At 42.8% G+C, this 15,977-nt stretch overlaps 1 protein-coding gene across 7 annotated transcripts in view; it reads left to right on the top strand.

Annotated features, from left to right (window-relative positions):
• The window catches only part of LOC106591515 (tyrosine-protein kinase Tec-like), a 106,423-nt gene that overhangs the window by 44,313 nt on the left and 46,133 nt on the right, over window positions 1-15,977 (top strand). For all 7 annotated transcript variants that reach the window (XM_045721410.1, XM_045721413.1, XM_045721411.1 and 4 more), the window contains exon 5: window positions 6,430-6,558. In XM_045721410.1, the coding sequence (XP_045577366.1) occupies window positions 6,430-6,558 (129 nt within the window). The remainder of the gene's footprint in view (window positions 1-6,429; window positions 6,559-15,977) is intronic.

Consider the following 15,977-nt stretch of genomic DNA (forward strand, 5'->3'; position numbering starts at 1 on the left):
CTAACACTACTAACACTACTCTGCCAGGCTAACACTACTAACACTACTCTACCAGGCTAACACTACTCTGCCAGGCTAACACTACTAACACTACTCTGCCAGGCTAACACTACTCTGCCAGGTTAACACTACTAACACTACTCTGCCAGGCTAACACTACTAACACTACTCTGCCAGGCTAACACTACTCTGCCAGGCTGACACTACTCTGCCAGGCTAACACTACTCTGCCAGGCTTACACTACTCTGCCAGGCTAACACTACTCTGCCAGCCTAACACTACTCTGCCAGGCTGACACTACTCTGCCAGGCTGACACTACGCTGCCAGGCTAACACTACTCTGCCAGGCTAACACTACTAACACTACTCTGCCAGGCTAACACTACTCTGCCAGACTAACACTACTCTGCCAGGCTAACACTACTAACACTACTCTACCAGGCTAACACTACTCTGCCAGGCTAACACTACTCTGCCAGGCTAACACTACTAACACTACTCTGCCAGGCTAACACTACTCTGCCAGGCTAACACTACCAACACTACTCTGCCTGGCTAACACTACTAACACTACTCTGCCAGGCTAACACTCCTCTGCCAGGCTAACACTACTAACACTACTCTGCAAGGCTGACACTACTCTGCCAGGCTAACACTACTAACGCTACTCTGCCAGGCTAACACGACTAACACTACTCTGCCAGGCTAACACTACTCTGCCAGGCTAACACTACTAACACTACTCTGCCAGGCTAACACTACTCTGCCAGGCTAACACTACTCTGCCAGACTAACACTACTCTGCCAGACTAACACTACTCTGCCAGACTAACACTACTAACACTACTCTGCCAGGCTAACACTACTCTGCCAGACTAACACTACTCTGCCAGGCTAACACTACTAACACTACTCTGCCAGGCTGACACTACTCTGCCAGACTAACACTACTCTGCCAGGCTAACACTACTCTGCCAGCCTAACACTACTCTGCCAGGCTGACACTACGCTGCCAGGCTAACACTACTCTGCCAGGCTAACAGTACTAACACTACTCTGCCAGGCTAACACTACTCTGCCAGACTAACACTACTCTGCCAGGCTAACACTACTAACACTACTCTACCAGGCTAACATTACTCTGCCAGGCTAACACTACTAACACTACTCTGCCAGGCTAACACTACTAACACTACTCTGCCAGACTAACACTACTCTGCCAGGCTAACACTACTAACACTACTCTACCAGGCTAACACTACTCTGCCAGGCTAACACTACTCTGCCAGGCTAACACTACTAACACTACTCTGCCAGGCTAACACTACTAACACTACTCTGCCAGGCTAACACTACTCTGCCAGGCTGACACTACTCTGCCAGGCTAACACTACTCTGCTAGGCTAACACTACTCTGCCAGGCTAACACTACTCTGCCAGCCTAACACTACTCTGCCAGGCTGACACTACTCTGCCAGGCTGACACTACGCTGCCAGGCTAACACTACTCTGCCAGACTAACACTACTCTGCCAGGCTAACACTACTAACACTACTCTACCAGGCTAACACTACTCTGCCAGGCTAACACTACTCTGCCAGGCTAACACTACTCTGCCAGGCTAACACTACTAACACTACTCTGCCTGGCTAACACTCCTAACACTACTCTGCCAGGCTAACACTCCTCTGCCAGGCTAACACTACTAACACTACTCTGCCAGGCTAACACTACTAACACTACTCTGCCAGGCTGACACTACTCTGCCAGGCTAACACTACTAACACTACTCTGCAAGACTAACACTACTCTGCCAGGCTAACGCTACTCTGCCAGGCTAACACTACTAACACTACTCTGCCAGGCTAACACTACTCTGCCAGGCTAACACTACTAACACTACTCTGCCAGGCTAACACTACTCTGCCAGGCTAACACTACTAACACTACTCTGCCAGGCTAACACTACTCTGCCAGGCTAACACTACTAACACTACTCTGCCAGGCTAACACTACTCTGCCAGGCTAACACTACTCTGCCAGGCTAACACTACTAACACTACTCTGCCAGGCTAACACTACTCTGCCAGGCTAACACTACTAACACTACTCTGCCAGGCTAACACTACTCTGCCAGGCTAACACTACTAACACTACTCTGCCAGGCTAACACTACTCTGCCAGGCTAACACTACTCTGCCAGGCTAACACTACTAACACTACTCTGCCAGGCTAACACTACTCTGCCAGCCTAACACTACTCTGCCAGGCTAACACTACTCTGCCAGGCTAACACTACTCTGCCAGGCTAACACTACTCTGCCAGGCTAACACTACTAACGCTACTCTGCCAGGCTAACACCACTAGCACTACTCTGCCAGGCTAACACTACTCTTTGAGACAACAGCAGCAGTGACACATCCCAAAGAGATGAGGTCGCAAAAAGATCTTTAAAATACAAAGACCCAAGTGACTGGAATAATTTACCTATTGAAATCAGGGCATTAAAATCACACAGTGAATATAAGAAGGCCCCTTTTTTCAAATGTTAAGAACAAACTGTTTTGTGTTTTTAACTAATAGCAACATCACCATGTGACGATATTTATTTACTGTATATATTATAGGTAGTTAGTTGTATTAGTAATATTAGTAGTTGTAGCAGTAGTTTTATTAGTAGTTGTAGCAGTAGTTTATATTAGTAGTTGTAGCAGTAGTTTATATTAGTATTTGTAGCAGTAGTTTATATTAGTTTTATTAGTAGTTGTAGCAGTAGTTTATATTAGTTTATATCAGTAGTTGTAGCAGTAGTTTATATTAGTAGTATTAGTAGTTGTAGCAGTAGTTTATATTAGTAGTTGTAGCAGTAGTTTATATCAGTAGTTGTAGCAGTAGTTTATATTAGTAGTATTAGTAGTTGTAGCAGTAGTTTATATTAGTAGTTGTAGCAGTAGTTTATATTAGTAGTTGTAGCAGTAGTTTATATCAGTAGTTGTAGCAGTAGTTTATATTAGTAGTTGTAGCAGTAGTTGTAGCAGTAGTTTATATTAGTTTTATCAGTAGTTGTAGCAGTAGTTTATATTAGTAGTTGTAGCAGTAGTTTATATTAGTTTTATTAGTAGTTGTAGCAGTAGTTTATATCAGTAGTTGTAGCAGTAGTTTATATTAGTAGTATTAGTAGTTGTAGCAGTAGTTTATATTAGTAGTTGTAGCAGTAGTTTATATTAGTAGTTGTAGCAGTAGTTTATATTAGTTTATATTAGTAGTTGTAGCAGTAGTTTATATTAGTTTATATTAGTAGTTGTAGCAGTAGTTTATATTAGTTTTATCAGTAGTTGTAGCAGTAGTTTATATCAGTAGTTGTAGCAGTAGTTTATATTAGTAGTTGTAGCAGTAGTTTTATCAGTAGTTGTAGCAGTAGTTTATATTAGTAGTTGTAGCAGTAGTTTATATCAATAGTTGTAGCAGTAGTTTATATTAGTAGTTGTAGCAGTAGTTTATATTAGTAGTTGTAGCAGTAGTTTATATCAATAGTTGTAGCAGTAGTTTATATTAGTAGTTGTAGCAGTAGTTTGATAGGACTATTAGTAGTTCCTGTAGTGTGTATTAGTGGTAGGCCTGTTTAGTGGTAGGCCTGTTTAGTGGTAGGCCTGTATAGTGGTAGGCCTGTTTAGTGGTGTGTATTAGTGGTAGGCCTGTTTAGTGGTAGGCCTGTTTAGTGGTAGGCCTGTATAGTGGTAGGCCTGTTTAGTGGTGTGTATTAGTGGTAGGCCTGTTTAGTGGTAGGCCTGTTTAGTGGTGTGTATTAGTGGTAGGCCTGTTTAGTAGTGTGTATTAGTGGTAGGCCTGTTTAGTGGTAGGCCTGTTTAGTGGTAGGCCTGTTTAGTGGTGTGTATTAGTGGTAGGCCTGTTTAGTAGTGTGTATTAGTGGTAGGCCTGTTTAGTGGTGTGTATTAGTGGTAGGCCTGTTTAGTGGTAGACCTGTTTAGTGGTAGGCCTGTTTAGTGGTGTGTATTAGTGGTAGGCCTGTTTAGTGGTAGGCTTGTTTAGTGGTGTGTATTAGTGGTAGGCCTGTTTAGTAGTGTGTATTAGTGGTAGGCTTGTTTAGTGGTGTGTATTAGTGGTAGGCCTGTTTAGTGGTGTGTATTAGTGGTAGGCCTGTTTAGTAGTGTGTATTAGTGGTAGGCCTGTTTAGTGGTGTGTATTAGTGGTAGGCCTGTTTAGTGGTGTGTATTAGTGGTAGGCCTGTTTAGTAGTGTGTATTAGTGGTAGGCCTGTTTAGTGGTGTGTATTAGTGGTAGGCCTGTTTAGTGGTGTGTATTAGTGGTAGGCCTGTTTAGTGGTGTGTATTAGTGGTAGGCTTGTTTAGTGGTGTGTATTAGTGGTAGGCCTGTTTAGTGGTGTGTATTAGTGGTAGGCCTGTTTAGTAGTGTGTATTAGTGGTAGGCCTGTTTAGTGGTGTGTATTAGTGGTAGGCCTGTTTAGTGGTGTGTATTAGTGGTAGGCCTGTTTAGTGGTGTGTATTAGTGGTAGGCTTGTTTAGTGGTGTGTATTAGTGGTAGGCCTGTTTAGTGGTGTGTATTAGTGGTAGGCCTGTTTAGTGGTGTGTATTAGTGGTAGGCTTGTTTAGTGGTGTGTATTAGTGGTAGGCCTGTTTAGTGGTGTGTATTAGTGGTAGGCCTGTTTAGTAGTGTGTATTAGTGGTAGGCCTGTTTAGTGGTGTGTATTAGTGGTAGGCCTGTTTAGTGGTGTGTATTAGTGGTAGGCCTGTTTAGTGGTGTGTATTAGTGGTAGGCTTGTTTAGTGGTGTGTATTAGTGGTAGGCCTGTTTAGTGGTGTGTATTAGTGGTAGGCCTGTTTAGTAGTGTGTATTAGTGGTAGGCCTGTTTAGTGGTGTGTATTAGTGGTAGGCCTGTTTAGTGGTGTGTATTAGTGGTAGGCTTGTTTAGTGGTGTGTATTAGTGGTAGGCCTGTTTAGTGGTGTGTATTAGTGGTAGGCTTGTTTAGTGGTGTGTATTAGTGGTAGGCTTGTTTAGTGGTGTGTATTAGTGGTAGGCCTGTTTAGTGGTGTGTATTAGTGGTAGGCCTGTTTAGTAGTGTGTATTAGTGGTAGGCTTGTTTAGTGGTGTGTATTAGTGGTAGGCTTGTTTAGTGGTGTGTATTAGTGGTAGGCTTGTTTAGTGGTGTGTATTAGTGGTAGGCTTGTTTAGTGGTGTGTATTAGTGGTAGGCTTGTTTAGTAGTGTGTATTAGTGGTAGGCCTGTTTAGTGGTGTGTATTAGTGGTAGGCTTGTTTAGTGGTAGGCCTGTTTAGTGGTGTGTATTAGTGGTAGGACTGTTTAGTAGTGTGTATTAGTGGTAGGCCTGTTTAGTGGTGTGTATTAGTGGTAGGCCTGTTTAGTAGTGTGTATTAGTGGTAGGCCTGTTTAGTGGTGTGTATTAGTGGTAGGCCTGTTTAGTGGTGTGTATTAGTGGTAGGCCTGTTTAGTGGTGTGTATTAGTGGTAGGCTTGTTTAGTGGTGTGTATTAGTGGTAGGCCTGTTTAGTAGTGTGTATTAGTGGTAGGCTTGTTTAGTGGTGTGTATTAGTGGTAGGCTTGTTTAGTGGTGTGTATTAGTGGTAGGCTTGTTTAGTGGTGTGTATTAGTGGTAGGCTTGTTTAGTGGTGTGTATTAGTGGTAGGCTTGTTTAGTAGTGTGTATTAGTGGTAGGCCTGTTTAGTGGTGTGTATTAGTGGTAGGCTTGTTTAGTGGTAGGCCTGTTTAGTGGTGTGTATTAGTGGTAGGCCTGTTTAGTGGTGTGTATTAGTGGTAGGCCTGTTTAGTGGTGTGTATTAGTGGTAGGCTTGTTTAGTGGTAGGCCTGTTTAGTGGTGTGTATTAGTGGTAGGACTGTTTAGTAGTGTGTATTAGTGGTAGGCCTGTTTAGTGGTGTGTATTAGTGGTAGGCCTGTTTAGTAGGCCTGTTTAGTAGTGTGTATTAGTGGTAGGCCTGTTTAGTGGTGTGTATTAGTGGTAGGCTTGTTTAGTGGTAGGCCTGTTTAGTGGTGTGTATTAGTGGTAGGCTTGTTTAGTGGTGTGTATTAGTGGTAGGCTTGTTTAGTGGTAGGCCTGTTTAGTGGTGTGTATTAGTGGTAGGCTTGTTTAGTGGTGTGTATTAGTGGTAGGCTTGTTTAGTGGTAGGCCTGTTTAGTGGTGTGTATTAGTGGTAGGACCTGTTAATGCACTTTTTATTATTATTATAATGATTTCAGTGTTATTGTTATTGTTGTTGTTATTATAATGACTTCATTATTATTATAATTATAATCAGACTGTAGTTGCCATATTATTCTTGTCACTAAGTCATTTATTTTATTTTTTTTAAAGGAGATTTCGTCCTGCAAAATGTCTTATAAATACATGTTGTTGTTTTTGTTGTTCCGTTCCAGAGATCAAGGACAACTCTGTGATCGTTGCTAAGTTTCATCCTCAGTTTTGGCTGGAGGGGGTGTGGCTGTGCTGTCGTCAGACAGACAAACTGGCCCCGGGATGCGAAAAGTACAATCTGATTGGAGACCGTAAGATTTATATATTACGTTTACGCTGAGTGGACAAAACATTAGGAACACCTGCTCTTTCCATAAACATTCACACTGGGTGGACAAAACATTAGGAACACCTGCTCTTTCCATAAACATTCACACTGAGTGTAAATTTTGAATGGTTTGTACTTTTTTTGGGACTTTCCTATTTATTTATTTATTTATTTTTTAAATGTGGAGAAGCTCAATCAAGCCCAGATACTTTTTCTGAAATTATGTCGAATAGTATTTAAACCCAGGTCTACTACCTGCACTTACACTGAGTGTACAAAACATTAGGAACACCTGCTCTTTCCATAGACATAGACTGACCAGGTGAATCCAGGTGGAAGCTATGATCCCTTATTGATGTCACCTGTTAAATCCACTTCAATCAGTGTAGATGAAGGTGGAGGAGACGGGTTAAAGAAGGATTTTTAAGCCTGGATTGTGTTTGTGTGCCAATCAGAGGGTGAATGGGCAAGACAAAATATTTTAAGTGCCTTTGAACGAGGTATGGTAGTAGGTGCCAGGTGCACCGATTTGAGTGTCGCTACTGGGTTTTTCACGCTCAACAGTTTCCTGTGTGTATCAAGAATGTTCCACCACCCAAAGGACATCCAGCCAACTGGACACAACCTGGAGTCAACATGGGGCCAGCATCCCTGTAGTCAACATGGGCCAGCATCCCAGGAGTCAACATGGGCCAGCATCCCTGGAGTCAACATGGGCCAGCATCCCTGGAGTCAACATGGACCAGCATCCCTGGAGTCAACATGGGCCAGCATCCCTGGAGTCAACATGGGCCAGCATCCCTGGAGTCAACATGGACCAGCATCCCTGGAGTCAACATGGGCCAGCATCCCTGGAGTCAACATGGGCCAGCATCCCTGGAGTCAACATGGACCAGCATCCCTGGAGTCAACATGGGCCAGCATCCCTGGAGTCAACATGGGCCAGCATCCCTGGAGTCAACATGGGCCAGCATCCCTGGAGTCAACATGGGCCAGCATCCCTGGAGTCAACATGGGCCAGCATCCCTGTAGTCAACATGGGCCAGCATCCCTGGAGTCAACATGGGCCAGCATCCCTGGAGTCAAAATGGGCCAGCATCCCAGGAGTCAACATGGACCAGCATCCCTGGAGTCAACATGGACCAGCATCCCTGGAGTCAACATGTGCCAGCATCCCTGTGGAACGCTGGGATGCAAAAGAGGGTGCAATTCAATATTAGGAAGGTGTCCTTAATGTTTTGTACGCTCAGTACAAACACACACACTGTAAATACACACAAACAAGAATCCACACTGAAAATGTTTTGTGTTTTTTGTATTGAACCTTTATTTAACTACACAAGTCAGTTAAGAACAAATTCTTATTTACAATGACGACCTACTAAAAGGCAAAAGGCCTCCTGCGGGACGGAGGATTAAACATAAAAATAAATTAAACAAAAATATAGGACAAAACACACATCATGACAAGAGAGACACGACAACACTACATAAAGAGAGACCTAAGACAACAACACAGCAAGGCAGCATCACATGACAACACAGCATGGCAGCAACACAACATGACAACACAGCATGGTAGCAACATAACATGACAACACAGCATGGTAGCAACACATGACAACACAGCATGGTAGCAACACATGACAACACAGCATGGTAGCAACACAACATGACAACACAGCAAGGCAGCAACACATGACAACACAGCATGGAAGCAACACAACATGACAACACAACATGGTAGCAACACAACATGACAACACAGCATGGTAGCAACACATGACAACACAGCATGGTAGCAACACATGACAACACAACATGGTAGCAACACAACATGACAACAGCATGGTAGCAACACAACATGACAACACAGCATGGCAGCAACACAACATGACAACACAGCATGGTAGCAACACAACATGACAACACAGCATGGCAGCAACATAACATGGTAGAAACACCACATGGTAGCAGAACAACACATGGTATAAACATTCTTGGGCCCAGACAACAGCAGAAAGGTCAAGAAGGTAGAGACGACAATACATCACGCAAAGCAGCCACAACTGTCAGTAAGAGTGTCCATGATTGGACAGAGGAACTGAAAAGAGGAGCGATCCAGGGATGTGTGTGCTTTGGGGAACTTTAACAGAATGTGACTGGCAGAACAGGTGTTGAATGTAGAGGTGGACCCGGTAAAATAGATAATTTGTTGAACATTCACGGAAGGCGGAACAAATTTTTTTGGACAGGCCTTTTTAAATAGACCTCTGTGTTTCTGCTTTATAATTTGCGACACTTTGTTAGGCTATTTGTTAGTCAACTTGTCTATAATTAGTTATATGCAGCTTCCCTTCTGTTTTAAATTTTACTGTAGAAGAATAAATTTACTTTTGCTCAACAGAATGATGTCATAAAAGGATAGAATGTTTGCTTCAATCTACTTGACATCGGTAAAAAAGTGTTTGCTTCTCTCCCGCAGCGAAGACATTTAGGGACTGGGGAGAAAATACAATAACTCAACAAAAATAAATATACAGTGAGGGGGGAAAAAGTATTTGATCCCCTGCTGATTTTGTACGTTTGCCCACTTTACAAAGAAATGATCAGTCTATAATTTTAATGGTAGGTTTATTTGAACAGTGAGAGACAGAATAACAACAAAAATATCCAGAAAAACGCATGTCAAAAATGTTATAAATTGATTTGCATTTTAATGAGGGAAATAAGTATTTGACCCCTCTGCAAAACATGACTTAGTACTTGGTGGCAAAACCCTTGTTGGCAATCACAGAGGTCAGATGTTTCTTGTAGTTGGCCACCAGGTTTGTACAAACTTCAGGAGGGATTTTGTCCCACTCCTCTTTGCAGATCTTCTCCAAGTCATTAAGGTTTCGAGGCTGACGGATGGCAACTCAAACCTTCAGCTCCCTCCACAGATTGTCTATGGGATGAAGGTCTGGAGACTGGCTAGGCCACTCCAGGACCTTAATGTGCTTCTTCTTGAGCCACTCCTTTGTTGCCTTGGCCGTGTGTTTTGGATCATTGTCATGCTGGAATACCCATCCACGACCCATTTTCAATGCCCTGGCTGAGGGAAGGAGGTTCTCATCCAAGATTTGACGGTACATGGCCCCGTCCATCGTCCCTTTGATGCGGTGAAGTTGTCCTGTCCTCTTAGCAGAAAAACACCCCCAAAGCATAATGTTTCCACCTCCATCTTTGACGGTGGGGATGGTGTTCTTGGGGTCATAGGCAGCATTCCTCCTCCTCCAAACACGGCGAGTTGAGTTGATGCCAAAGAGCTCCATTTTGGTCTCATCTGACCACAACACTTCAGATGTTCATTGGCAAACTTCAGAAGGGCATGTATATGTATTCTTGAGTAGGGGGACCTTGCGGGCGCTGCAGGATTTCAGTCCTTCACGGCGTAGTGTGTTACCAATTGTTTTCTTGGTGACTATGGTCCCAGCTGCCTTGAGATCACTGACAAGATCCTCCCGTGTAGTTCTGGGCTGATTTCTCACCGTTCTCATGATCATTGCAACTCCACAAGGTGAGATCTTGCATGGAGCCCCAGGCCGAGGGAGATTGACAGTTCTTTTGTGTTTCTTCCATTTGCGAATAATCGCACCAACTTTTGTCACCTCACCAAGCTGCTTGGCGATGGTCTTGAAGCCCATTCCAGCCTTGTGTAGGTCTACAATCTTGTCCCTGACATCCTTGGAGAGCTCTGGTCTTGGCCATGGTGGAGAGTTTGGAATCTGATTAATTGATTGCTTCTATGGACAGGTGTATTTTTTACAGGTGACAAGCTGCGGTTAGGAGCAGTCCCTTTAAGAGTGTGCTCCTAATCTCAGCTCGTTACCTGTATAAAAGACACCTGGGAGCCAGAAATCTTTCTGATTGAGAGGGGGTCAAATACTTATTTCCCTCATTAAAATGCAAATCAATTTATAACATTTCTGACATGCGTTTTTCGGGATATTTTTGTTGTTATTCAGTCTCTCACTGTTCAAATAAACCTACTATTAAAATTATAGACTGATCCTTTCTTTGTCAGTGGGCAAACATACAAAATCAGCAGGGGATCAAATACTTTTTTCCCTCACTGTATATATATATATTTTTTTTCTTCTGATACTGATAAAGGTAGACCCAACACCTTTACAGACGATCCCGAACCTCACATTCGCTCTCTCAAATGCTGAAATAAATAAATCATATTTATTCACTCCTGTTCCCGAGTAGATAATTAACATTTTGGTTTATAGTTTTACTGCAAGAAATGTTTAATTCCCGAATGACTAAATATTATATCAGGCTATTTTTCTATTTAACAATTCAGGTGCCATTTTGTGCCTGTCTTATGACTGTCTAGTTGGTATAGCGCCTCACATAATCACACATAACATAGCTGGCACTGCTATCATACTCTTGTACTAATTCACCACATCTTTCTAGAACTTTTGACTACTGTTCTGGTCCTCTCTTCTAGAACATTAGACTACCGTTCTGGTCCTCTCTTCTAGAACATTAGACTACTGTTCTGGTCCTCTCTTCTAGAACAGACTACTGTTCTGGTCCTCTCTTCTAGAACATTAGACTACTGTTCTGGTCCTCTCTTCTAGAACAGACTACTGTTCTGGTCCTCTCTTCTAGAACATTAGACTACTGTTCTGGTCCTCTCTTCTATAACAGACTACTGTTCTGGTCCTCTCTTCTAGAACATTAGACTACTGTTCTGGACCTCTCTTCTAGAACAGACTACTGTTCTGGTCCTCTCTTCTAGAACATTAGACTACTGTTCTGGTCCTCTCTTCTAGAACAGACTACTGTTCTGGTCCTCTCTTCTAGAACATTAGACTACTGTTCTGGTCCTCTCTTCTAGAACAGACTACTGTTCTGGTCCTCTCTTCTAGAACATTAGACTACTGTTCTGGTCCTCTCTTCTATAACAGACTACTGTTCTGGTCCTCTCTTCTAGAACATTAGACTACTGTTCTGGACCTCTCTTCTAGAACAGACTACTGTTCTGGTCCTCTCTTCTAGAACATTAGACTACTGTTCTGGTCCTCTCTTCTAGAACAGACTACTGTTCTGGTCCTCTCTTCTAGAACATTAGACTACTGTTCTGGTCCTCTCTTCTAGAACATTAGACTACTGTTTTGGTCCTCTCTTCTAGAACATTAGACTACTGTTCTGGTCCTCTCTTCTATAACAGACTACTGTTCTGGTCCTCTCTTCTATAACAGACTACTGTTCTGGTCCTCTCTTCTAGAACAGACTACTGTTCTGGTCCTCTCTTCTATAACATCAGACTACTGTTCTGGTCCTCTCTTCTAGAACAGACTACTGTTCTGGTCCTCTCTTCTAGAACAGACTACTGTTCTGGTCCTCTCTTCTAGAACATTAGACTACTGTTCTGGTCCTCTCTTCTAGAACATTAGACTACTGTTCTGGACCTCTCTTCTAGAACATTAGACTACTGTTCTGTCCTCTCTTCTAGAACAGACTACTGTTCTGGTCCTCTCTTCTAGAACAGACTACTGTTCTGGTCCTCTCTTCTAGAACATCAGACTACTGTTCTGGTCCTCTCTTCTAGAACATCAGACTACTGTTCTGGTCCTCTCTTCTAGAACATTAGACTACTGTTCTGGTCCTCTCTTCTAGAACATTAGACTACTGTTCTGGTCCTCTCTTCTAGAACATTAGACTACTGTTCTGGTCCTCTCTTCTAGAACAGACTACTGTTCTGGTCCTCTCTTCTAGAACAGACTACTGTTCTGGTCCTCTCTTCTAGAACATTAGACTACTGTTCTGGTCCTCTCTTCTAGAACATTAGACTACTGTTCTGGACCTCTCTTCTAGAACATTAGACTACTGTTCTGGTCCTCTCTTCTAGAACATTAGACTACTGTTCTGGTCCTCTCTTCTAGAACATTAGACTACTGTTCTGGACCTCTCTTCTAGAACATTAGACTACTGTTCTGGTCCTCTCTTCTAGAACATTAGACTACTGTTCTGGACCTCTCTTCTAGAACATTAGACTACTGTTCTGGTCCTCTCTTCTAGAACATTAGACTACTGTTCTGGTCCTCTCTTCTAGAACATTAGACTACTGTTCTGGTCCTCTCTTCTAGAACATTAGACTACTGTTCTGGTCCTCTCTTCTAGAACATTAGACTACTGTTCTGGTCCTCTCTTCTAGAACATTAGACTACTGTTCTGGTCCTCTCTTCTATAACAGACTACTGTTCTGGTCCTCTCTTCTAGAACATTAGACTACTGTTCTGGTCCTCTCTTCTAGAACATCAGTCTACTGTTCTGGTCCTCTCTTCTATAACATTAGACTACTGTTCTGGTCCTCTCTTCTAGAACAGACTACTGTTCTGGTCCTCTCTTCTAGAACATTAGACTACTGTTCTGGTCCTCTCTTCTAGAACATTAGACTACTGTTCTGGTCCTCTCTTCTAGAACATTAGACTACTGTTCTGGACCTCTCTTCTAGAACATTAGACTACTGTTCTGTCCTCTCTTCTAGAACAGACTACTGTTCTGGTCCTCTCTTCTAGAACAGACTACTGTTCTGGTCCTCTCTTCTAGAACATCAGACTACTGTTCTGGTCCTCTCTTCTAGAACATTAGACTACTGTTCTGGTCCTCTCTTCTAGAACATTAGACTACTGTTCTGGTCCTCTCTTCTAGAACATTAGACTACTGTTCTGGTCCTCTCTTCTAGAACATTAGACTACTGTTCTGGTCCTCTCTTCTAGAACATCAGACAACTGTTCTGGTCCTCTCTTCTATAACATTAGACTACTGTTCTGGTCCTCTCTTCTATAACAGACTACTGTTCTGGTCCTCTCTTCTATAACAGACTACTGTTCTGGTCCTCTCTTCTATAACAGACTACTGTTCTGGTCCTCTCTTCTATAACAGACTACTGTTCTGGTCCTCTCTTCTAGAACATCAGACTACTGTTCTGGTCCTCTCTTCTAGAACATTAGACTACTGTTCTGGTCCTCTCTTCTAGAACATTAGACTACTGTTCTGGTCCTCTCTTCTAGAACATTAGACTACTGTTCTGGTCCTCTCTTCTAGAACATTAGACTACTGTTCTGGTCCTCTCTTCTAGAACAGACTACTGTTCTGGTCCTCTCTTCTAGAACATTAGACTACTGTTCTGGTCCTCTCTTCTAGAACATTAGACTACTGTTCTGGTCCTCTCTTCTAGAACATACTACTGTTCTGGTCCTCTCTTCTATAACAGACTACTGTTCTGGTCCTCTCTTCTAGAACAGACTACTGTTCTGGTCCTCTCTTCTAGAACATTAGACTACTGTTCTGGTCCTCTCTTCTAGAACATCAGACTACTGTTCTGGTCCTCTCTTCTATAACATTAGACTACTGTTCTGCTCCTCTCTTCTAGAACAGACTACTGTTCTGGTCCTCTCTTCTATAACAGACTACTGTTCTGGTCCTCTCTTCTAGAACAGACTACTGTTCTGGTCCTCTCTTCTAGAACATTAGACTACTGTTCTGGTCCTCTCTTCTAGAACAGACTACTGTTCTGGTCCTCTCTTCTAGAACATTAGACTACTGTTCTGGTCCTCTCTTCTAGAACATTAGACTACTGTTCTGGTCCTCTCTTCTAGAACATTAGACTACTGTTTTGGTCCTCTCTTCTAAAACATTAGACTACTGTTCTGGTCCTCTCTTCTAGAACATCAGACTACTGTTCTGGTCCTCTATTCTATAACAGACTACTGTTCTGGTCCTCTCTTCTAGAACAGACTACTGTTCTGGTCCTCTCTTCTATAACATCAGACTACTGTTCTGGTCCTCTCTTCTAGAACAGACTACTGTTCTGGTCCTCTCTTCTAGAACAGACTACTGTTCTGGTCCTCTCTTCTAGAACATTAGACTACTGTTCTGGTCCTCTCTTCTAGAACATTAGACTACTGTTCTGGACCTCTCTTCTAGAACATTAGACTACTGTTCTGTCCTCTCTTCTAGAACAGACTACTGTTCTGGTCCTCTCTTCTAGAACAGACTACTGTTCTGGTCCTCTCTTCTAGAACATCAGACTACTGTTCTGGTCCTCTCTTCTAGAACATCAGACTACTGTTCTGGTCCTCTCTTCTAGAACATTAGACTACTGTTCTGGTCCTCTCTTCTAGAACATTAAACTACTGTTCTGGTCCTCTCTTCTAGAACATTAGACTACTGTTCTGGTCCTCTCTTCTAGAACAGACTACTGTTCTGGTCCTCTCTTCTAGAACAGACTACTGTTCTGGTCCTCTCTTCTATAACAGACTACTGTTCTGGTCCTCTCTTCTAGAACATTAGACTACTGTTCTGGTCCTCTCTTCTAGAACATTAGACTACTGTTTTGGTCCTCTCTTCTAAAACATTAGACTACTGTTCTGGTCCTCTCTTCTAGAACATCAGACTACTGTTCTGGTCCTCTATTCTATAACAGACTACTGTTCTGGTCCTCTCTTCTAGAACAGACTACTGTTCTGGTCCTCTCTTCTATAACATCAGACTACTGTTCTGGTCCGCTCTTCTAGAACAGACTACCTTTTCTGGTCCTCTCTTCTAGAACAGACTACTGTTCTGGTCCTCTCTTCTAGAACATTAGACTACTGTTCTGGTCCTCTCTTCTAGAACATTAGACTACTGTTCTGGACCTCTCTTCTAGAACATTAGACTACTGTTCTGTCCTCTCTTCTAGAACAGACTACTGTTCTGGTCCTCTCTTCTAGAACAGACTACTGTTCTGGTCCTCTCTTCTAGAACATCAGACTACTGTTCTGGTCCTCTCTTCTAGAACATCAGACTACTGTTCTGGTCCTCTCTTCTAGAACATTAGACTACTGTTCTGGTCCTCTCTTCTAGAACATTAAACTACTGTTCTGGTCCTCTCTTCTAGAACATTAGACTACTGTTCTGGTCCTCTCTTCTAGAACAGACTACTGTTCTGGTCCTCTCTTCTAGAACAGACTACTGTTCTGGTCCTCTCTTCTAGAACATTAGACTACTGTTCTGGTCCTCTCTTCTAGAACATTAGACTACTGTTCTGGACCTCTCTTCTAGAACATTCGACTACTGTTCTGGTCCTCTCTTCTAGAACATTAGACTACTGTTCTGGTCCTCTCTTCTAGAACATTAGACTACTGTTCTGGTCCTCTCTTCTAGAACATCAGACTACTGTTCTGGTCCTCTCTTCTAGAACATCAGACTACTGTTCTGGTCCTCTCTTCTAGAACATTAGACTACTGTTCTGGTCCTCTCTTCTAGAACATTAAACTACTGTTCTGGTCCTCTCTTCTAGAACATTAGACTACTGTTCTGGTCCTCTCTTCTAGAACAGACTACTGTTCTGGTCCTCTC

Source organism: Salmo salar, chromosome ssa07, assembly GCF_905237065.1.
Source record: "Salmo salar chromosome ssa07, Ssal_v3.1, whole genome shotgun sequence".
Classification (NCBI taxonomy): domain Eukaryota; kingdom Metazoa; phylum Chordata; class Actinopteri; order Salmoniformes; family Salmonidae; genus Salmo; species Salmo salar.